The 23,537-nt window shown below is 34.5% G+C and overlaps 4 protein-coding genes across 4 annotated transcripts; 3 read left to right on the plus strand and 1 right to left on the minus strand.

Annotated features, from left to right (window-relative positions):
* Positions 1–758: 758 nt before the first annotated feature.
* LOC133308186 (imidazoleglycerol-phosphate dehydratase, chloroplastic-like) lies at positions 759–5,531 on the plus strand. Its single transcript, XM_061508789.1, has 8 exons — positions 759–1,017; positions 1,161–1,285; positions 2,306–2,410; positions 2,759–2,851; positions 3,306–3,380; positions 4,071–4,133; positions 4,415–4,524; positions 4,974–5,531. The coding sequence occupies exons 1-8, from the start codon at positions 783–785 to the stop codon at positions 4,999–5,001; spliced, it is 834 nt and encodes a 277-aa protein (XP_061364773.1). The 5' UTR covers positions 759–782; the 3' UTR covers positions 5,002–5,531.
* Positions 5,532–8,876: 3,345 nt separating this feature from the next.
* On the plus strand, positions 8,877–11,486 carry LOC133308170 (pentatricopeptide repeat-containing protein At1g31430). The gene is made up of 2 exons (XM_061508774.1): positions 8,877–10,720; positions 10,867–11,486. The coding sequence occupies exons 1-2, from the start codon at positions 8,877–8,879 to the stop codon at positions 10,880–10,882; spliced, it is 1,860 nt and encodes a 619-aa protein (XP_061364758.1). The 3' UTR covers positions 10,883–11,486.
* A 3,941-nt stretch (positions 11,487–15,427) lies between these two features.
* On the plus strand, positions 15,428–21,036 carry LOC133308187 (GTP-binding protein ERG). Its single transcript, XM_061508790.1, has 8 exons — positions 15,428–16,025; positions 17,038–17,127; positions 18,504–18,649; positions 19,182–19,340; positions 19,459–19,529; positions 19,805–19,908; positions 20,034–20,173; positions 20,472–21,036. The coding sequence occupies exons 1-8, from the start codon at positions 15,540–15,542 to the stop codon at positions 20,554–20,556; spliced, it is 1,281 nt and encodes a 426-aa protein (XP_061364774.1). The 5' UTR covers positions 15,428–15,539; the 3' UTR covers positions 20,557–21,036.
* A 1,502-nt stretch (positions 21,037–22,538) lies between these two features.
* LOC133308172 (CST complex subunit STN1) lies at positions 22,539–23,072 on the minus strand. Its single transcript, XM_061508775.1, has one exon. It carries the CDS (start codon positions 23,070–23,072, stop codon positions 22,539–22,541), a length of 534 nt encoding a protein of 177 aa, XP_061364759.1.
* Between the last annotated feature and the right edge of the window lie 465 nt (positions 23,073–23,537).

Here is a 23,537-nt window from a genome sequence, read left to right on the forward strand (position 1 = left end):
GCTTTTTTTTCTTTAAAAAAGCAGCTTTTGAAGAAAAAAAAATCCATCCAAACGGGCTCTAAATATTACTTCTAAAATTTGGTCTCTAAGGAAAAATTATTTTTGTTTTTTCTCTAAAATAATTTCTTTACCCCACTAGTATAAAAATAAATGAATTTCGTTGTAAGTTAATGAAATTTATTGACTTTAATGTAAGTGTGACAAATAATTTTTTTATAATGAAAACAAAAACATTAAATCCTTAATATAAACTAACTGAATTTTAAATGAGGCAGGATCCTTTGATACCGGTGTCAAATTTAAAGTTTAACACCTTATCTGAGAGACGTTAGATAAAAAAAGATCAACGATTCTGATTTGCAAGCATGTGACACCATAGATCTTTTTTGATCTATCAGCTCTCAGACGAGGTGTCAAACTTTAAATTTGACACTGGTGTCAAAAAATCCTACCTCATTCTAAATAATCCATTTGATAGACTAAAAATAAGTTAAGTTGCTCTTATTTATTTCGAATTCGAGAAATGTTAATAAATATGGAAAATATGTTTTTAGTGCATGAGACAAAATTATGTTATTCACACATTAAAAGTGGATCCTGAACCCTTTTGTATGACAAGCGTGAGACACATATTTCCTTAATAATATACATATTTTTTATTTTCGTTATTATTAAATAAAATTTTATATAAATTTCATTAAATAATTTAGATTATTTATTTATTTATTTATGTGTGTGTGTGTGATTGTGGAGACTTCTTGTACCTCGGCTTCACGAACTGAATGGAGGTGTCTTCAGCTCCTTGTCTTCAAAAATGCCCTTCATCTTTGCTCTTGAAATCTAGGGTTAAGATTTTTCAGAGAACTCTTATCCCTACATTCGCACCTTTCAAAGCTTCAGTCTTTTCAGTAAAACGCTTCAATCTCATCCCAATGGATACTCCCAGAACTATCTCCTCTTCTGCTTTGGTGGAACACAACAATGGTTCAACCACAACTGCTTTGCCATTTGACTCAGGTCAAGACCATTCTCAAGCTCTTATTGTTGTTGCTATTTATTTATTTATTTATTCATGTTTGTGTGTGGAGAAGATGGTGATTTCAATGACTTGACTATTGGGATGTACGAATGAATTGGAATGCTTGTTTGGTCCTTTTCAGAAGCTAGAATTGGAGAGGTGAAAAGGGTCACCAAGGAGACCAATGTAGCAGTCAAAATAAACTTGGATGGTTCTGGGGTTGCTGATAGTAGTACTGGAATTCCCTTCCTCGATCATATGCTAGATGTCAGTAATTTTACTTTCAAATAAATTGTACTACATTTTTTCTTGCTGATGCTTTCAAATATATATATATATATATATATATATATATATATGGCTTTAATGTTTCTATACTGAATGTAAATAAGTTAACTACATTACCTTCCAAAATGACGTCATTTTGGATGGAAAAATTAAAAAATTATAATAAAAAAGACTATTATAACTCTGAAATAAATTATAATTGCAAAAAGACATTGATTTTTGCCTCAGAACAATATTGTTTTAGGCTCAATGTAGATAAATTATCTAGATTGACAGTAGAAAAAGCGAACTATATATATATATGGGCAAAATCCTTTGATAGGTGTAAGACTTAAAAGTCTTATTCTTTATTCCAGTTAATTTCCATCCATCTAACTGTTATAGTTTATTGAGTTATACCAATTAAGTAATTATTAATTTCAAATAACTATAACCGTTAGATGGAAGGAAATCAATGGTTGAGATGAGGAGTAAGGCTTCTAAATCTTACACCGGAATCAAAAAATCTCTCCCATATATATTTTATTTTCAATTATTGCTGTCTTCCATTGAACGTGAATTGAAACTTCAATCACTGGTCACAAGTTTCTTTTTGGCCCTTCTGAGTTCTGACTGACCTTTAAGGCTCTACTTTCTCAGTGTTGTGAAGAAGTTAGAAAGATGAGTTTTGTTTTGTGAAATTACACCATTAGTTCCCTTGTTTCTGAGTTTTTAGTAACCTTTCATTTATTTGTTCGCTGTCCATTTGATGTTAGCCAGTGAAACAGAGTCAATATCTTGCAGATGGGGGATGAAAGGCTAGGTGGATGGATGTGGCAGTGGGATGAATAGTGGTCTTGTGAATGTGCCTTCTTGGAAAGATCTGAGTTGTCAGAATCTGATCATAAATGAATAATTTATTTTCTGCTTCCTAACTTCAAAGTGAATATTGAAATTAAGAACTGTTGAGGAATTAAAATTGTTCAATGGAGAAAACTAAACTTGCTCGTGATTGTTCAGCAACTTGCTTCACATGGGCTGTTTGATGTGCACGTAAAGGCTACAGGTGACATACACATTGATGATCATCACACAAATGAAGATGTTGCTCTTGCTATTGGAACGGTACTGACAACAACTATGTGACCTGTTTCTTTTCTTTCCTTGAAACTCAAACTTGCTTCATTTTCTTAATTTCAAGATTTTACATAAAGATTGATGTGCAAGTTTTATTTTTGCATTTGACTTTATCCTTTCATGCACAATGGCATCTAAGTCATTGGTGACAGCTCTAACAGTTATAATGTTGCGGTTTTTTTTTTGGTACAATTAAGGGGCAAAGCCCCAAACAGCATTATAATGTTGCTTTTAATTATGCATCAATGAGATTTTGAATTTATCATAGAATTTTTTGAAGTTGTATTCAACTATCATCTTATTAACACTAAGAGATTTCTATTACTACATCTGCAGGCTTTGCTGCAGGCCCTTGGTGATAGGAGGGGAATTAACAGATTTGGTAACTTCTCTGCTCCACTTGATGAAGCATTAATACATGTTTCACTGGTATGTTGGATGCTATATTAATCATTATTTAAATATTTGTTAACATAAATGTGTGTGTTTGTTGTGGGGGTGGGGTTGGGGAGAGTGAAGCATAGTCTTAAATTTCATAGTCTTATCATACAGATATCGCAATATATTAGAGATACACTGAATTTAGAAATGTTATAACTCCCTTCTGTGATTTTAAAAATCATATATTCTCATCCACAACAATGTGTTTCAAGAAATTCTGATGACTCTTAAATTTCAGCTAATTTCAAATAATATAGCTACCAGTACAGGGAGCTCTTATATTGATGCTTTATCATTAGTTCTGGCTTTACTTGTACACTTGGCTTCTGTACTAAATTTAGAAAGTTCTAATGTCCATTCTGACCATATTTACAAGCTTGTTTTCCCCTATTAATTTGTTTTGTTTGCTTTACTACTGCATTTCTTCCCTTTTCTTTTTCAGGATTTATCTGGTCGACCACATCTAAGTTATAATTTGGACATCCCCACTCAGAGGGTCGGGACATATGACACTCAGGTAGTGTGTATTTCTAATTGATTACTACATTATTGAGTTTAGAATTTGTCCATATTTGTTTGCACTTGACATATTGTTGTCAAGGACCTAGTCTTGTAAAATCTCAAGTAGTTAGGTGGAAGCCCAACAATGATTTTATTATCTCTGCCACACCATTTGATGCAAGAACTTTTTGGATTTATAGCATGGACTAAATAATGTGGGTGGAAAGGATCGAACCATTTACTACTTGGTTGTAGAGGCTTTGAAACCATGTCAAGGACCGTCTTTTGTAAAAGCTTAAGCTATTAGATGGTGTAAGAATGGTTTTATATCTCTAAAAATTGTATTGATGCGATAATATATCATATTATTGTATAGCGTTAATGTAAAAATTACAAGAACACAAATATCCTAATTACTATAATTACAAGATTTGTTTAGCCTAGTTACATTATTTATATATTTCCAACATTATAAATGTGCTGGTATATTAGCCTACTACATTCTTAGTCTTGTTCTTTGTGTTTGTTCTTGTTTTTCTTTTCTCTTGAGGGTACTTTCTTTTTATGTTCACCCACATTGTACTTTCTTTCTTCACTTTAATAGAGGTTCCTTTTCTTAAAAGAACTAATATGTTTCTTATTCCTTTCACTGTGAATTTTATTCTTACTATTTACTGATGAATCGTCTGGATATTCTTGTTTGTAGTTAGTGGAGCATTTTTTCCAGTCTTTAGTGAATACTTCTGGTATGACACTTCACATTCGTCAGGTATTAAAACCTAGAATATACGGTTTTTATAATCAGCTGCAGTCATTGCAAGTATATTTGTGCATCCTTATGGAAGAAACAAATTGAATGTTGGTGTTATACCAGGCCTCTTGTGGTATTATGATAGATTATGAAATTGAGATGTAATTTGTATGTTCTTGATGCATTGCGTACGGATTCCAACTTGAGTTTTCTGAGGTTTATGCATATTCTAGTTTATATTTTTTATTCCTATTTTTAAAACCTTTTAACAGAATATATATGCATTTGGTTGAGCACAGCTTGCTGGAAGAAATTCTCATCATATTATTGAGGCAACCTTCAAAGCTTTTGCTAGGGCTCTTAGACAAGCAACAGAGTATGACCCACGTCGCCGTGGAACTGTGCCAAGGTCTGTTTTCTTTGAAACTATTTTTTGATTCTTATACTATTATAATGAGAATCAGATTTTATTTACTATTTACTTGGTTCATATACATAAAAAAGAAACCATTTACTTTGTATTTTCCTGTTCCCTAAATCCTGTATGATCTATCTACTCTTGGATCAAATTGTTTAGTTCACTGTTTATGTTCAGATGATAGAATGAACAACATTTGCTAATAAGAATGGAGAAAAGAATCTTTCTCAAGTTTAAAATCACCCTTGAACATATATTGAAAAATTTGTCAGCTTATTCAATCAAACTAATAGATAATTGCAAAGTAGGCATAATCAAGGTTTTTTACTTACACGCTTTAGTATTCATGTTTATTTGTACTTTTTAAGTAAGATTGTGTGTTTTTCTCCCCATCTATGTGTCACGTGAAACTAATATGATGCATTATTTGATATGTGCAGTTCGAAAGGGGTTCTGTCACGCGCTTAATATCTTTCGCAGTATGCATAATTGGATTGAGCTACTAATTTTAGAGGGTCTACCATAGTTCTTGAAGGATACAAATACAAGATGATCCTTGCTTCAATCTCTTCTATCACGGTGCTTAGATGCCTTGTGATGATAGTTGCTGGTGCGGTGTGCAAAAGTTTGTGAAATAAGTTGCTGGCCTTATGGAAGAAACATGGTTTTGTACGTCTGACCCTCTCCAAACCCTACATGGTTACAGCCTTGTGCAGTAAGCCACCCCTTTTTGGTGTGTTATTGTAGGGAGTTTGGTCCAGCCAGGTTCTCTGTTGATTTATCTTACAGAAAGACGAATGAACTTGGTGGTGGATGCATGATTTTTTTTAGCACAATGACTGTATGGAAGTTTAAATCTATAAGTTCATGTAAACTATTTAAACCCTTCAGTAGTCATCACTAGCCCAATCCTTGTAGTTTGGGTGCTAGATGCTTGTGTATCACTACAAGTATGCTTACAGTGTTTGGAATAGGGAAACAGTTGGTGGTATTTTAAATAAGGGTTATACGTATATAATGTTACATAAAAAACACTATTTGATCCTACACAAACATAAAAGAAGAGAGAGAAAATGAGTTGAGGAAAGAGAAAATAAAAAATTGTGGACCCCACGTCTATTTGTTTGGGTAGGAAAAGAAGCTTACATCATGTTACATAATAGATGTATTTTCCTTTAAATAAAGGGAAAGAAAGCTAAGGATGAGAATTCTTAGGATTGTATGGAACCGAGCAGAAAGAAATATGAAAATAACAATTTTCACTTCAACACCCTGCGGTATTTGGGAAATCTAATGTTTCACACTTTAGCCCTTTTTTTTTTTTTTTTTGGATAAATCACAGGTACCATTTGCGGGAGGGAATTCTGTTAGGGACGGGTTCAAGATTAAGACTTTAAATCCCTTCCAAAAATGATATTGGGAAGGATTGAACACATGTTGTCATCCCTACTTATTTAGTTTTTATGCGTCAATTGAATTATCATCATTTGGTCACTATAGCCCTGCCCTTGAGTATAAGTTTGCCATAGATCTGATTTCTTTCTCCAGAAGAACTTTAAGATTCGTGTAATGTGCCAATTCAAAGCATGTTGATATATTTGTGAAAGGATGATCTGCAATAAAATGAATACTTGTTGGTGAAGGCATTTGTGAAGAGTTTTTCCTTATTTTCACATACTTGATGTGCCTATCTTCAATTTAGGGTATTAATTGCTTGATATTTTCACATGCAATCGATTTGAATACGTGAAGGTAGTTGGTGATTTTGCAATATTAAAGAAATAATAATAAAGGTGAATTTATGTATCAAAAAATAATAACTAAAGGTAAACATGAAGAAACTAGGTTTAGTAGTTTCAGATTTCTTTATGTAAAATGGGATAACACCCGCTAATAATCGTTTTCATATCTCAAAGAATCTAACAGTATTCCCTTATATTAACTTTTGCATTTCTTTCTTGGTGATTTCTCTAATACCTTTTTTTTTTTTAATGTATCTTATTCTCTAGTGCCTATCTTTAATTTAGATAAACATATTTTGGCAACCCTTCGGTGTGATGGATGTATGAGTTGATGATAAAGTTGTGTTGTATTGTGCGAAATTCAAAGTCATATGCTCCTATTTATAGGTGAAAAGGTTGGTTGGTGATTTACAATTCGAAAGAAAAATAACAAGGGTGAACTTATGTACCAAAAAAATAAAAAAAGTAAAGGTAAACATACATTAATGAAGAAACTAGTTTCAGTAGGATCGAATTTTCTTTTATGTGAAATGGGATACCCTCCTAATCATCTTTTTGTATCTCTAAGAATCTAGAATATTTATTTTATTATAATGTTTCTTTCTTGAAGATTTCTCTAATATACCTTTTCCATCTTTTTATATATATGTACCTTTAGTATGTTGGCCCGAGCAATAAATAAGAAAGATTTGGAAATCTTTAATTTGGTATAATCACAAAAATATATAGACATAATTAATAAATTAATGGTAGGAGACTATTTTTCTATTGAAGTTGATATTACATACTTGGGTACAGATTATTTCAATTTAACCAGTAATTTTGAGATTAGTCTTTTATATGTAAATGTATAAAAAATTTAGTAGATAGAACTTCACGGCCTTGACAATACTACTAGGGGTGAAAGTGGGCTCGGCTGGGCCAAGCTTTGTCCCGAAAAGTCCAAGTCTACGTCATAAAATTTCAATTTGGCCTGGTCCAAGCCTAGTATGAGTCTATCTGCTAACCTGGTTTGACCCGTTTATAAAAAAAAAAACAAATGGTCTGGCCTACTCCGTTAGCCTGTTAATTTTTAACTTTCAAGCATAACCATGAATCAACTTTACAAAATACTCAAATTCTGTTGCTAAACCAAAAATCATAATTTCAACGTCCAAACAGAATCATGAATCACAACAAAACTCATACAATCTGCATTTAAGTCACTTTTAAAAGTAAAATGCTTAAACTAAATAACATATATTTTATCAGATTCAACAAACAAATTCATACTATATAAATTAAAATAACTACATAAAACCAACAACACATCATATGCTTGTAATAAGTATAACGTCTCCCAAAAATCTTTTAATATATTTATATACACAATCTAACATGCTGAGATGTTGGTTCATCCTAGATAAGAAATAAAGTCAAATTTCTATTAAAATATAATCGAATATAATTAAGTTATAAATAATTGCAATTGATTAAATTTATATCTTTTATTTTTTCTTCAAGACATACTTATTCTATTTTGTTTTTGTTAAAAACCACTGTCCCCCGCTTTAAAAAAGTGGAATTAAAAATAAAATAAAGCACAAAAAGGTAAACCAAAAATGGGCCTGTGCAATTTCCACGCTTCTAGCCTAAAGGGCTCTTGCGTGAGTGGGCGTGTCGAGATATATAGTCCCACATTGATTGGATGGGCAACTAATATGGCCTTTATAAGGCCTTGGGCACTCACACCCCTTGAGCTAGCTTTTGAGGCGGTGTATGCCAAGGTTCTTTACATGGTATCAGAGCTTGAGGTTCGATCCTCACCGCCCCCCACTTTAAAGTGGAATTAAAATAAAAGCACAAAAGGTAAACCAAAAATTGGGCTTGTGCATAATCCACGCTTCAAGCCCAAAGGGCTTTTGTGTGAGGGGACGTGTTGAGATATATAGTCCCACATTGGTTGTATGTGCAACTAATGTAGAGTTTATAAGGCCTTGGGCACTCCCACCCTTTGAGCTAGCTTTTGGGGTGGTGACCTCAAGGTTCTTAACATGGTATCAGAGCCTCACCGTCCCCCGCTTTAAAAAGTGGAATTAAAATAAATAAAAAAGCACAAAAAGGTAAACCAAAAATGGGCCTGTGCAATTTCCACGCTTCTAGCCAAAAGAGCTCTTGCGTGAGGGGGCGTCTTGAGATATATAATCGCACATTGATTGGATGGGCAACTAATATAGCCTTTACAAGGCTTTGGGCACTTCCACTCTTTGAGCTAGCTTTTGGGGTGGTGTATCCCAAGGTTCTTTACAATTTTATTTAAAATAAATAGTATAATATAGGCCGACCTATAGCCTTATAGGCCAGGTCTTCTGAAAGTGAGCCTACCGCCTTTTTATTAAACAAGCGTTTTCAATGCCCAAATCCAGTCTATTTTACGAAATATACTAGATCAGGTCTGACCTGACGTAGGCCGAGCAGTAGGTCCCTGTAGGACAGCTCCGCCCAGTTTCACCCCTAATTGATTAATTGATTAATTTTCTATTTGTATATATATGTTCCCCTTTAGACTTAGGAGTGAATAAAACTAAACAATGATTTGATTTATCCGAAGACATAGGCACCATGTCACACAGTGCAACAAAAGTAATCAAGGGAACATGCATTTCTCTTCTCAAAAACTGCAAATCCATGTGCCACATGAAACAAATTCAGACTCAGATGTTCTGTGTGGGTCTGCATCAAGACAGGGACACCCTCAACAAGCTCATGGCCTTTTGTATGGACTCATCTGTTGGAGACTTTCACTATGCACACAGAATCTTCAACTACATCAAGCACCCATCTTTGTTTATCTACAATCTCATGATCAAAGCCTTTGTGAAAAGGGGTAGTTTCAGAAGAGCCATTTCTCTGTTTGAGCAACTGAGGGAAGATGGGGTGTGGCCTGATAATTATACATATCCTTATGTTTTCAAAGCTATTGGTTGTATGGGAGAGGCTGATGAAGGGTACAAGGTTCATGCCTTTGTGGTCAAGAGTGGACTTGAGTTTGATGCTTATGTTTGTAACTCATTGATGGACATGTATGCTGAATTGGGTAAAGTTGATGGTTTCAAACAGGTGTTTGATGAAATGCCTGAGAGAGATAATGTTTCTTGGAACATTATGATTTCGGGTTATGTCAGGTGCAGGAGATTCCAAGAGGCTGTTAATGTTTTTCAGCTAATGAGAAAGGAAAGCAATGAGAAGCCTAATGAAGCCACAGTTGTTAGCACTCTATCGGCCTGCACGGCTTTGAGGAACGTGGAGCTTGGGAAGGAAATTCACTGTTACATTGCTAATGAACTAGATTTTACGACTATAATGGGGAATTCTTTGATAGACATGTATTGTAAGTGTGGGTGTTTGAGTGTAGCCCGGGAAATCTTTGATGAGATGACCATAAAAAATGTGATTTGTTGGACCAGTATGGTAACTGGGTATGTGAATTGTGGTCAGCTGGATCAAGCTCGAGATTTGTTTGAGAAAAGTCCAACTCGGGATATTGTTCTTTGGACAGCTATGATTAATGGGTATGTGCAGTTTAATCGTTTTGATGAGGCAATTGCGTTGTTTCGGGAGATGCAAATCAGAGGAGTGAAACCAGATAAATTCATTGTGGTTACTCTTCTTACAGGTTGTGCTCAATTGGGAGCTCTAGAGCAAGGCGAGTGGATTCACAATTACATAGATGAAAACAGAATCATGGTGGATGCTGTTGTTGGTACTGCCCTTATTGAAATGTATGCTAAATGTGGCTGCATAGAGGAATCTTTGAAGATTTTTAATGTATTAAAGGAAAAGGATACCACCTCATGGACTTCGATTATTTGTGGACTAGCCATGAATGGTAAGACAAGCAAAGCACTTGAGTTATTTGAAGCAATGGAAACATTGGGGGCAAAACCTGATGACATTACCTTTATTGCTCTTTTGAGTGCATGTAGTCATGGAGGATTGGTAGAAGAAGGTCGCAAGTTATTTCATTCCATGTCAAGTATATATCATATTGAGCCAAATTTGGAACACTATGGGTGTTTCATTGACCTTCTCGGTAGAGCTGGACTGTTACATGAGGCGGAGGAATTGGTAAGGAAGTTACCAGATCAAAACAATGAGATAGTAGTTCCACTTTATGGAGCTTTGTTAAGTGCCTGCAGAACTTATGGCAATATCGATATGGGTGAAAGGCTTGCTACAACACTAGCAAAAGTTAAATCTAGTGATTCGAGTCAGCATACACTTCTTGCTAGCATTTATGCTTCTGCTGACAGATGGGAAGATATGAGCAAGGTGAGAAGTAAGATGAAAGATTTGGGAATCAGAAAGGTTCCAGGATGTAGTGCCATTGAGGTGAATGGCAACAGAGGTGGAGTGGGGAGTCTTTCTCATTTTGGGACCAAAATTGGTCTGCCTACATGCGATAGGTAATCAGCAGTTGATTTGTAATACTTTATCTGAATCATTGATTTTTTGACTGGTAAATCCAACGAGGCAGTTTCACATTGAATATTTTATTTGGATCACAAAACTCTGCAAGATTTTAATTTTGCCTGCAATCCCTGAATGACAGGAAATTGTGTTTATAGACTACGGAGGAAATTGAATGGCTACCATCTATGGTGGTGGATTGAGAACTCAAACAATGCCTAATGTCCTACTCCTAGGAGGATCTCATATTATTGACAAAAGTGCCAGATTTGATCATTGGCTTCTATTGATTTGCACTTCACTCTTGCATGGATGAAGCTTATCTCCGAATGTAAGCTCATAAACTCAGCAAATATCATCCTCGGTTCCTCTTTGGCATTATCACGCACAGGCACTGGTGTCTTCACTCTTGATTTAGATTATTTGAATAGTATTTCGGGTATATTTTCTTCATCCTCTATGTTCTCTAATGGATATGCATAGTTCAGCCTAACTTGGTGGTAGAGGATCAAATTTAGTCCAAATTAGAAGATTTTCATTTCCCCTGTTTTGTATTTATGAATTATTATCATATTGATGTTCGGAATGACCAATTGTTATGAATTATTGAACCAACATGAATAAGTAGCATTCAAATTGTAAACATACTGATGGAAATGATCTTTGGTTCTCATCTGGGAAGGAGATGCTAAGTGAGATCCCACTATAAGTCTTGAATTTATGTTTGAGCAAACTATGACCTAGGCTTGAGAAATTTTGAAAAACTGTTAAAATTCATTTGAACCTTAATTACCTAGTCACTGCTTGAAGATATTCTCTCTCATAGCATTTTGATGGTTGGCAGTTAATAAAAGGAGACTGTTCTTGTTGAGCCTTGATGGGGCGGTTCACGATGGTCTTGGACATGCTGGAGAGCTCCAAGGCCGGCTGAACATGGTGGTGGGATTGCTGCAAAGTTACTCCAAATGAAAGTAGCCAAAGTGCACTCCCTTGCCAAAGTCAGCAATGAAGTGATTCAACTATCTCCAAGTCAAAGGAAAGATGAAGGTTGGCACCAAGACTACCGCCAATACTAGAAGGACCTGAGTAAGATTACCAATGGAGGGACAGCATCAAGGTGAATAAAGCCATCCTAACAATTCCGTCAATGTGAATGGAGCAATAAATGCTAGAGGAGATTTGGGGGTTGCTACTACGTCTGAAGTTGATGGAAATCTACCTTAGGCTATAGAGTGAATATGCTTCTTTCTGAATTTGCGAACTTAGTATATATGGGGTCATTTATTTTTTGTATAGCTGGAATTGGATTAGTTATTTAAGTATGCTTGGAAGCCGAGATTGTAAGGAATGTTTTTTTGAGTTAGGGTACTGTGCCAAATCACACAAGTTGATATTGTCCTGTTTTGAAACCATTATTATTTATGTATCTGGTTTGATAAGCACAAATCGGTGCTTCTGCCATCTTAATTTTTTTGAAATGGTTTCTGTATTTTGGTTGCTGTATGTAACATGGCAGTGTGCTGTTTTGAGCACTGTTATCTGCTTACGAGTTATAATGCAATCCAAACCTTTTATTGCATATCTCATTGTGCTATGTTTAAGTCACTATAATGAGTTATAATGCAATCATTTCCCCTATAATTTCACCTGCCATTTGCTCCACAAATAACTCAATAATGTTACTTTCCTTGTCAATATAAGTACCCGAAACACCCACAGTGAGACAATTACTGCACCTAATACATGCATACAAGATACAAACAATAAATATTTTCATATTTTGTTTGATCAACTCCATATCTTCCCTTGGACAAGCAGCATCTGCTAAAACCCCACCACCCACTATCCATCATTGCTTATTGTGTGTAACATTCGCTATGCTACCATTATCATGCATCTCCATCGGCTTCATCCATTGGAAGAAGTTGCATATCCTTTCTTGCAATTATAGTACAGTCAATGCTTGTGTACGTTTTATTCTGAGCTCCTTATCGCCGCACATTGTCTATATGACACCTCTTGCTTACAAATATTAAGTCTTGGAAAACTTGATCCCCCTATTAGCAAATTGTTTTGGACCAGTCATACTGGCTAGTTCATTGGGCCGGTCATACTCCTGTATCCCTAAATAACACAAATGCTGCCTCATCAAAGAGAATCACACTCCCCATGTACACGCGCACCTTATATATTAAGTGAGGATACTTGCACCACATGACCTTGCTATTCAAATAACTTGGTATCTATCTCTTTTAATAGTACAAATTTTGATATGACCCCTAGGAAAAGATAAGAATCATGTTGCAGGAATGACACTGTTCATTCCTGCAACAAGGATCCGGCAACGTATCTTGAAGATACGGCGCCATATCCTGATTTTGGTTTGACTTTTTTTTTTAAGCGTGAGACCCACACTTGATTTGTGTGTGCAGGAAAATGAGCAGGAAAATGGTCTTGTCATGTGACATGACAAAAAGCGAACCCATTTAATATCTATAAAAAGAGAAAGTTACCAAATGTGAAATTTTAACATATCTAGATTCTCTTATGGAATTTGTAAAAAATAAAATAAAAAATTATGAAACTTTTGCTTTTCTCGTATAACATAAATATTCCCAATACACATTTTATTTTATTTTCCTTCAAAACATAAATTGATGTTGATTTAGGATCAGAGGAGATAATTTTATTTTATTTTTAGATTATCTCCCGGTAAGGGTGCTAAGGGTGTGCATGACAACTATTCTGTTTTTTGGCACTGTTTCTGAAAACAACAATTCTTTTATATTTATGTGCCTTGGAATAGATTTTGAAAAAAAATGCGTTTGATAACATATTCTATTCATAAGGTGTGGTGACGGTGGCGACGGTGGTGGTGGAGGTAATGGCGTGGTGACAGCAGTAATGGTAGTGGTGGTGTGACGACAGTAATGGTGGTAATGGTGATAACAGTAATGGTGGTGATGGCATGACAGTCTATGTTGCACCGACACTGACACGGGGCATGACACGATACGACACGCTGACACGTTAATTCTAAAAAATATCATATTTCGACACGTTGGGACACGTTTTGATATTAAATAATATTTTTAATATATATAATATAATTTATATTTAATATATATAACAACCCATAATATGTCATATAACCAATCAAATATCAAATTTCATAACATAAATATAAACAAAAATAAATTTTTGTACCTTGTTAATTTTTCATGTCAAATTTCTTAACAGAAAAAAATTGATTTATAAATTATTTTTTTATGTTTAGTTAATAAAATAAAATTTAGACTTAAAAAAAAAAATATCGGATGCGTGTCAGAGCGTTGACCGCATGTTAGACACGCATTTTTTTAAAAATTTTGTTTGTTTGTGCTTTGTTGATGGCGGTGGTGATGGTGACATCATGGTAGTAGTAGTAGTGGGATCACCACCAATGGGCTAAGCATAAATCAAGTGGATTTGACACCATGTCACAACCCAAAACCTTAAGGCATTGGGTTTATGGATCCTTCCACTTATATACACTTCACTTAGCTCATTACCAACCAATGTGGGACTCGTCATACTTGAATATCCCAACAGTGATGGTGGTGATAGCAGTGACTGCGATGATGGTAGTGGTAGAGAGTGATTGAGAAAGACAAGTGTTTCTCATTTTGTGTCCGGGAATAAAAAAATAGAAAAAAATTTATTCTTTTTTCTGTACCCTAGCACAAAATTATACCGATTCATCCCGGGAACAAAAAATAAATTGGTTTTACCAAATGAGTTCTCTATCCATTTCTGTTTCTGGAAACAAAAATTAAAAAAATATCTAATTCTGGGAAGGTTGTCATGCACACCCTAAACGAACCAGGGGCCTTTCGCCAGACTTGTGAAGGTTTGTACTTACATGTCTAGAATTGGTTGTTGGAACTAGGCTTTGACTTGTATAAAAACTCGTTTAATATAAAGGCTTAATACTCCAATTCAAAAGTCCGACCTTAAAGTCTCTCAGGCTGGCTTAGTATACTAACTTTTTTTTTTTTTTGATAACATATTTTATTTTATTTATACTACTTATAATAGCGCTCTCTCCTCAACCCATTTCATCCATTTTATTGGTTAAATAGACTTTGTGAATTATTTTGTTCTATATTATGCTCTTTGAATATACATTGAATTTATGAATCTTTATGGAATTATTAGTGTTGTTAATAGTATATTTTATTTGGATAAATTTTTGTTGTCTTATTTTTTTTAACAGATTAAACCAGACTTTTATTTTTTATAAATAAGTCAAACCACATATTTTTTATGGTCTTATTCATAACAGGTAACGAGTTAGGCCTGGCTAACATATTTAAATACATGTTTAGTCTTTTAAGATCTAAGTTGGCCCTGCTCGCCCCGTTAACACCCATATCCCCGGATAATTCCATAAGTTCCATATAGACTAATCTGGAGTTAGCGGCGAGTTCAAGATTAATTCTTTAAACTTTTTTCAAAATAGTACTGAAAAGAATCGAATACATCTTCTTATTCTTATCTCTTTTTGCTCAGTTCTTCTCATGCACCAAGTGATCTACCGTAACTTCTTATCTGAAAAACTAAACCCTAATCTAAAAAAAATTTATTATTTTTTTCACACCTCCGGGTTGTTGTGTGATTACAAGAAAAGGCGGTTTCTGGTAATTTCCCTAAAATGAATGATTTTTAGAAACGAAACGCAAGTTGGCGAACCCTTAACCCCTTAAACCCCTTTAGCCGAAAATCCCCATCTAAGAGGAGCATTGGGAAGCTACACATGGTCACTCCATAGAAATAATGCTAACAATGAAAGCTTTGAGAACCCTAAGGAGGACCCTCTATTTCACCTCTCACATTAACCCCACTCCATCATCAACCATCTTCCACACCTCCTTCTCAGCCCAACCACAGCCCCACGACGATTCCGACTCAGTCTTCGACAGTTCCCACTACGAAATCATCGACACCCATCACAATCAATATCACAATCAGAAACAGAAACAGAAACCCACGTGGGATGAGAAATACAGGGCCAAAGCGGACGAATCGATATTCGGGAAAGAGGGTCCAAAGGGGAAACTGAAACTGAAGGAGGAAGAAGATGAGAGAAGAAGAAGGGTTCTCGCAAAGGCTTTGCTTGAAGCAGCACTAGACAATGAAGAAGAAGAAGATGAAGAGAAAGAGAAGGGTTTGGGTTTGGTGAAGGAAGAGGACCAGAAATCATTGTCGGTCGGAATCATCGGTGCTCCCAATGCTGGCAAGTCTGCGCTCACTAATTATATGGTTCGTTCTTCTTCTTCTTCTTCTTTTTTATAATAATGTTTTTGTTAAATTGTTACTACTCTCACATTAGTTGTACAGGAAGCTAATCTTGGGTTTATAAGGCCTTAGACACTTCCACTTTTGAGCTAATTTTTTGGGTGGTGATCTCAAGATCTATAATAATTAGTGCTTTCATTAAGAGTTGAGGTCACGGGAAGGGCTATCTATAGGCTAGATTAAGGTGTCTTTGGGTACTGAATACTGATAGGTGAGTGAAGCCGTCGTGTCAGTGTCGATAGAGTGAAAGTCGCCGTGGACGTAGGCCCTTAAAGGGGTGGCAATGTTACGAGTCCCACATTGGTTGTATAGGAAGCTAATGTTGGGTTTATAAAACCTTGGGCACTCTCATCCTTTCAGCTTAGCTTTTGAGGTGGTGATCTCAAGGTTCGTGACATAAATACTCTCTGATGTTTATTCAAATGGAAACAAACAAAATAATAATAAGTGATGAGTACATAGTGATATAGTTATGCTGGTAGTTAGAGTTCATTCTTTTTTCTTGTTTTTTTTATTAGCCATATATAATGGGATGTGACGAACTAGATTATAGATTAATAGTTAAGAGTTCATGATTGTTGAGATTTGGCTTGGGGATGTGATTGTCTTTTATGTAATTCCATGCTATGACTGAGAATTTCTTTAATTTTTTTATTTTTTTTATTTTTTGAGTGGGGTGGGGTGGTGATTGAGTTATTATCATTATTAATTTTACTAGTGTGATTTGATTATATTCTTTGCAACTTCTCTTTAGAAGGAGGTTACCTAACTGAAGCAATGTTGTGGAGCATTTTGTTATCATTTGGATGAGCTTGTATTCACATTTAGTTGTTTTAAATATCCTATATTTTTTGTTTTCAGAAGTAGTTGATGACATGCCTTGATTCTAGCAGAATTGCTTCTAGCATCTTTTGTTTTCAGCAATCTTATCAAATGATTCCTGAATATGTTGTGTGCTTTCACTGATTTGTCATAGGTTGGAACAAAGGTGGCTGCTGTTTCACGGAAGACAAACACCACAACTCATGAAGTTGTGGGAGTGTTGACAAAAGGAGAAACCCAAATTGTGAGTAACTTGGCTGATTGTTTTACTTCTTTGTGGGTAAAAGGGAACACTATGAGGTTATAATTAGACTTGTTGCATTAGAGGCTTGTGCTATTATGCATGCAATAAATTAGTATCATTTTGATGTTGAATATAAGCTTTTCGTATCTGTGGCAAATTATGGACATGCTTCTCTTCAAAATGCGATTCTAAATGCTTGATTTCATGGGTTGCAGTTTAAGTATGGTACACTTGATCTATAACAGTTATGTCTGACCTGGTAAAGTTTTCAAATAGTAGTAGTGATGGTCCATCTGGTCATCAACTGTTCATATATGTATGATCAATTATCAACAAAAAACTTGATTTTCTTTTTTGTGATTTTTGCATGGATTTAATTCTGAAAAGTGAAGAAACAATAACGTTGTGAAATGAGAACATCTCGTTAATGTTTTTGTGACTTGGAACTGATCAACAAATCTATGCTAGTTATAGATCCTTCTCATATTCATCATATTGCCAATTGCCAAATATCATTACAATATTTTCTGGAGGCAAGTAAATGAATCAATCCGAAAAAAATCATTTTTTTATTGTGCTTAGAATTAGCACAAGAGCTTTTGTTATTTTGTTTTGCAATGATATCTTTTTACTTGAATGAGTTTGTAATTGTAATTTGGATTGTATGCTGAGCACTGGAAGAAATTAAATGTTGACTTTGGTGATGAACGAGTTATAGGAAAAAAAGGTTTTCGAGTGGTTGTAGCTTATTAAAAATAAATGCACCCGCTGTTGCAGTTTTCCTTGGACAATCATATAGCTTATAAATAACAAAACCAGTAAAACTTTATGCTAGCATCTTGATTGCTAATCTACCTCACGACTTTCACTGCTTCATATTTGATGGGGCTATGACAAGTAGGCCCAGAGGTAGTTAGAGGAGATAGAAATTGTCTAACAAATTGGTGAAGGGTGGAATATATAGTGCGTAGGAATGTGTGGTGTTTTGATATGGAGAATTTTATGTAACAAAGTGGGTTGGGGAAATTGAAGTTGCTGTTGGCAGACCTCTGGATAGCTTTTGTTTCATTTTTTGTTTCATTTTCATTCTTGAAAGGCTGTTCTCAGCCAATAGTGTCTCTTGTTTCAGTGTTTTCAATTAATACAATAGTAATTCAATTTGGGTTTTATCAATATTCTTCTCAACCTGCCTCTTGTGGATCTTGCATTTTGTAATTCGTTTATGATTTGTTGATTATATTTATCAAAACCTTCAGAGATTCCCAGTTTCATCTATGATCTTGCCATTTCATTATGATGTTTTTTGATAGGTTTTTAATTTGATAATGCACTTTTCTTAGTTACATACTCACAGTCGCATCATATTCTCTATGCAGTGTTTTTTTGATACACCAGGGCTCATGCTAAATTGCGGTGGATTTCCTTATAGGGATGTCAAAGCTCGTGTTGAAAGTGCCTGGAGTTCAGTCAATCTCTATGAAGTGCTCATAGTCATTTTTGATGTTCATAGACATATTACCAGGTTGAAATATTATTATTTAAATTGAGGAGTTCTCTTACACTTGTTTTGACAAATTTCTTCTATATTAAACCTTTCTCGGAGAACTCCAAATTATGAACTCCTGTTATAGTTGTTTACCTTGAATTGGAAAATAAATAAATAATAAAGCTAGCTATTATTTAGCTTAAATTGGCTTAAATAACCACTCAGTGGTTATAGTTCCTTTATGGTCAATATTTTTATCAAGAGTTCTTTTTTTGGAATTATCCCAACTTTTCTCTTTTATTTATCCAAGCAAACATGGCTATGGCTGTGTTACCCTAATTAATACATTACTAGAGATAAGATATACCTTTGGATCTGCAGAAAGTTTGATATGAATAATTTAGGCCATTTTAATGGCCTATATGTCACTGACTCACCATATTTATGTCTGTTCACTTTTTTGCCCATTAGAGTACATGTATTTACATTTTAATGCATATTTTTTTATATTATTTTTGTTATTAGTGCCGTGCCCCATCCCTCTCTTTTTAGCATTTCATCAATACAGGCCTGATTCAAGAGTGATAAAATTAATTAAACGTATGGGAGCACGACCTATTCCGAATCAAAGACGAGTTTTGTGTATGAACAAGATTGATTTAGTAGAGAAAAAGAAAGACATATTGAAGGTTGCTGAAGAATTCAAAGATCTTCCTGGATATGAAAGGTAAGGTTTTCTTGTAGAAAGACCAGGGGAGACACTTGTCTGCAGTATGATTGTAACTTTTCTGTGGATTCACTCTAGTTCTTAAGGTAGGTTCTAATGCCTATTTTATATTATTTAGGCATTTCATGATATCAGGACTGAAGGGGGCTGGAGTAAAAGATTTGACTCAGTTCTTGATGGAGCAGGCATGTATCTTTCTACTTCTGCTGTTTATTAGCTATATCCTAATCATTTTAATAGTTCCTTTAAGGAAACTGCAATTTTTTTTGGGTGTAGGTTGAGACTGCCCCACCTAGTTGGATAAGACTTAGTTAATTTTACAATCAGAATTGTTTCTTTTTTAACCATGCACATGCATTTGTTTTTCTTTTACAATTATATTTTTCATAGTTCTTCCTGTTATCTTTGATTAGACAATCCAAGACTTAGGTCTGGATTTTTAATTGTTCATTATGCATAGGCAGTCGAACGACCCTGGGAAGAAGATCCATTTACCATGAGTGAAGAAGTTTTGAAGATGATAGCATTAGAAGTTGTCCGTGAAAGGTTATTGGACCATGTACATCAGGTAGTTGTTGAATTCACTCATTCTTCTAATTTATAGTTTAAATTTGTCAAAGGAATATTGTAGGATTGGGTAATATTGTTAATTCTTAAAATTTTAGATATTGACTAACCATTTTCTCAATTCAGGAAATTCCTTATGATATTGAGCATCGTTTGATTGACTGGAAAGAGCTACGAGATGGTTCTCTTAGAATTGAGCAACACTTCATTACTAACAAATTAAGCCAATGCAAGATTCTTGTGGGGAAGAATGGCTCAAAAATTGGGTAACTTCTATCTTCAACCTTTCCTTCATGTAGATTTAATAGATTTTATGATTGTTATTTTAGCAGTTTCTCTTGTTTTGAATTTGACAAGATTGGAACGTTGTGATTTGATTGATTCAATCTAAGCATATGGGGAAAACTAGGGATATCTCCATCTTTTTTTGTTTTATATTTGAGATTGTCATGTCTAGTTGTGCCCATATTCCATGTGCCGAAACTTTCGACCAAGTGCTGCAATTTTTTTTTTTTTTTTGGTACAATGCAAACTTTTGTTTTTATTTAAGTTTCTTTAATACAGGAGAATAGGAATTGAAGCCAATGAAGAGCTGAGGTCCATTTTCAAAAAGCAAGTGCATCTAATTCTCCAGGTTAGGCGTAAATAATGAACCAGGCGAATAGATTTGATGTTGAGAGGGTACCTTCGTTGCCGCACAATGTTTATGCAGTATGTAAAAATGTCAAAGGTGTGGTGTCTCTTACTCTGACCTTCGAAGTACATGAAGCTTACATAACCTTGCTTGATGTCTCGGTGATCATAGAGACAATCATTGCTATGGAGAAACAGGTTGAGAAGAGTTCATTGGTGATCAAGCAGGCAAACTTTTGTGCCATTTACTATTTGGTTGCCAATGTTTAAGGAATCCGATTCGTCAAGTTTATGGTTTGTATGAATTTTAAAAGGAAATTTCCATAGTTTTTATTCAAATATAATTTGATTTACACTTGTTTTATCTAAAAAGACAACTAGGACATTTGATCTATTTGTATGATTCTTACTCTGGGTGCTCTCAAAATGGCCCTTCGTATGGACCCCTCCCCACTAGGTGAGGTAAGACTTTTTGTTGTATAATGTTATCTAATGTATAGCAATTTTGATGATAAAATCTTGGTATTCTTTTCCCCCTTTTGATACTGTGTTTCTGTCTTATGTTATCTAATATCAGAGTTGATGAGGCAAATATGGAATTGATTTATGTACCAATCTCTCTCTCTCTCTCTCTCAATATATGGAACTGATTTCTATTTCTTGTTGAACTTGGAAGTCTACCAAAGGATTGAATGAATGTGAGCAATTTTTGGGGTGATTGAATGATTTTACTGATATATTTCGATTTGTTGGCTGGGTACACTCCTTTGTTATTGAGTTCTATAATATGATTATTTTAGTTATTGATTTGACTATACCCCTTTGGAAGCTCTACTTTTATATGAAAAACAGGTGGAATGTAATTTATGAGGAAAAAATAGACTGTTGTATATTGCAGCTTTTGAAACAATTGCGCGAACACACTCTCCAACAATACTTGAGGCAAACAACTCAAATATAATAAAAATTGAATTCACTGATCTATCACTTTCCAATAGTTTGCGATTCATGACAGGTTACATTTTGAGATACTTTTGAGTGCGATTGATGATCTATGAGCAAAATTTAAAAAATAAAATAAAACTATGATATATCATATATGTCGTCTAATATCTGTTAGAGATATATTAAACTATTAAAATAATGTCATTCAACAGCTTAAGTCTTTGGGTTGAATTAATTATTTATATGATATTAGAGTCTCAGTGTTATATGTTCGATTTTCAATTCCTTATCATCTTCTACTTTCTTTTGTGAAATTTATTAGAATAGGTAGATGAGTGTATATGTTGTTCACTCTTTAAGCTCAGTGAAATCTCATGTGACAGAGAGTATTAAAAATATATAAAATCAACTTCATTCAACAACTTAAGCTTTTAGGTTTGTGTTGAATTGATTCTTTACTATATCCATGATCTATGAATAGAATAATATACATTTTATTATAATACGTAGGAGAAGATTATATTTACAATTTTTTTTTTACAAATTACATTATTAATTAGGAGTAATATATTATGTGGTGGAATGTACTATCCTTATCCTATTACATAGTGTAACTTATAAATAAAAACTTTGCAAATATAACTTATTAGTTATTATAATACCTAAGTATTTTTCAAGTACAATAAAGTTTTTTTTTTAATAAAGCTCCTTTTTGGATCCTTAGCAAAAAACACAAAAAAAAATATTGTTTCTATTTTTGTCCCTTACAAAAAAAATACCTATATTAGTCTTTTTTTAGGGACTAAATTGGATCTTCATTGAATTTACGAGGAATCATATTTTTTTTTTTGAACATTACAGGGAATCGAACTGCACACTTAATACACCCTAAATGTACCCAACACCACTAGGTTATCACCAGTGGTGGAAGGAATCACATTTTTTAAAAACTGAAATTATAGAGGACCAAAAGTTGACTTTCTTGTTGTAAGAGATGAGAGTGTAGACCGTATTTTTTTGTGAGGGACAAAAAGAAAGGGAGCATGATCTAATCTACTTGGTTGGTGGTGCAGAAGAGGGAACAGGCAAGAGATTGTAACAGTTACGAGCCAAGTTGATAGAATCGAGCCAATGCAACATTTCAGCATTTGGGTCCCTCTCGACCACAACGTCCGAAACATTCATCTGAATCGCACCCTTATATTCCGTTATTCTTCCCCTCACTCTCGCCACCACCCCTATTCTTACAACCGCCGCGAATCTTGCCGCCGATTCCGCAATGAGGGTGACTTCTTGTGGGGTGCGGCGGCGCGCGAGGTAAGGGGAGGTGAGTTGGTTGAGCCAGAGGATGCAAGGGATGCAGCCTGTGCCGTCGTCGATTGCGAACCTGAGGAACTTGTTTGGCTTGTGATCACGAAGGATCACCGTTCCTACGGTTTCAGCGCGTGAGATAGGAATGCCTCTGCGGTAGAATGTGGGAAATGGGTCTGAAGAAGAAGAAGAAGAAGGGGTTGTTTGGGTGAGGGAAAGGAGATCGAAAGCGAGGAGTTTGACATGCGTGTTCAGTAATGGTTTCTGCGTTTGCATTTTGGGGTTTCTCTCTCGTTGGTTGGTGATTGCTACCGCTCTCTATTTATAGACTAATCATTTTTTTTTTAATTTAATATATATTGGGGAAGGTTATAGTTACTGTCTCTTTTTCTTACTACTTCTTCTTACTGTTGATTTTCGTTAATTTAACGGTTATAATTTATTGAGTCATACTTATTAATTCATTATTAATTTCCAATAAATTATAACCATTAGATTGACGAAAATCAACGGTTAAAATTTGGTAGTAAGAGATAATAAGTATAACCTCTCCCATATATATTAGTATTTAATTTTGGGTTTAGTGTTTGTCATTTTAGATGACACAACTTTGTGTCATTTTTAATGAAACTACGTCGTTTTGGTGTGTTTTATCATTTTCTCTAATTTATAAAATTAGAAATAAAAAGAAAATGGAGGAGAGAGAATGTAAAAACTTATCAAAACGACATAGTTTCATTA

This window comes from Gastrolobium bilobum, unplaced genomic scaffold (genome assembly GCF_033153095.1).
Source record: "Gastrolobium bilobum isolate Gb01-03AN ecotype WA unplaced genomic scaffold, APGP_CSIRO_Gbil_v1 utg1051, whole genome shotgun sequence".
Lineage (NCBI taxonomy): Eukaryota > Viridiplantae > Streptophyta > Magnoliopsida > Fabales > Fabaceae > Gastrolobium > Gastrolobium bilobum.

Excerpts from the sequence above, each read along its gene's own strand:
- LOC133308186 (XM_061508789.1), top strand. The coding sequence starts at position 783 with ATGGAGGTGTCTTCAGCTCCTTGTCTTCAAAAATGCCCTTCATCTTTG. Across the intron at positions 1,286-2,305 it reads TCCTCGATCATATGCTAGAT|CAACTTGCTTCACATGGGCT; the intron begins GTCAGTAATTTT and ends GTGATTGTTCAG. Across the intron at positions 3,381-4,070 it reads TCGGGACATATGACACTCAG|TTAGTGGAGCATTTTTTCCA; the intron begins GTAGTGTGTATT and ends TCTTGTTTGTAG.
- LOC133308187 (XM_061508790.1), top strand. The coding sequence starts at position 15,540 with ATGCTAACAATGAAAGCTTTGAGAACCCTAAGGAGGACCCTCTATTTC. Across the intron at positions 19,530-19,804 it reads GTTCTTGATGGAGCAGGCAT|TCGAACGACCCTGGGAAGAA; the intron begins GTATCTTTCTAC and ends ATGCATAGGCAG. Across the intron at positions 19,909-20,033 it reads TATTGGACCATGTACATCAG|GAAATTCCTTATGATATTGA; the intron begins GTAGTTGTTGAA and ends TTCTCAATTCAG.
- LOC133308170 (XM_061508774.1), top strand. The coding sequence starts at position 8,877 with ATGTCACACAGTGCAACAAAAGTAATCAAGGGAACATGCATTTCTCTT.
- LOC133308172 (XM_061508775.1), bottom strand. The coding sequence starts at position 23,072 with ATGCAAACGCAGAAACCATTACTGAACACGCATGTCAAACTCCTCGCT.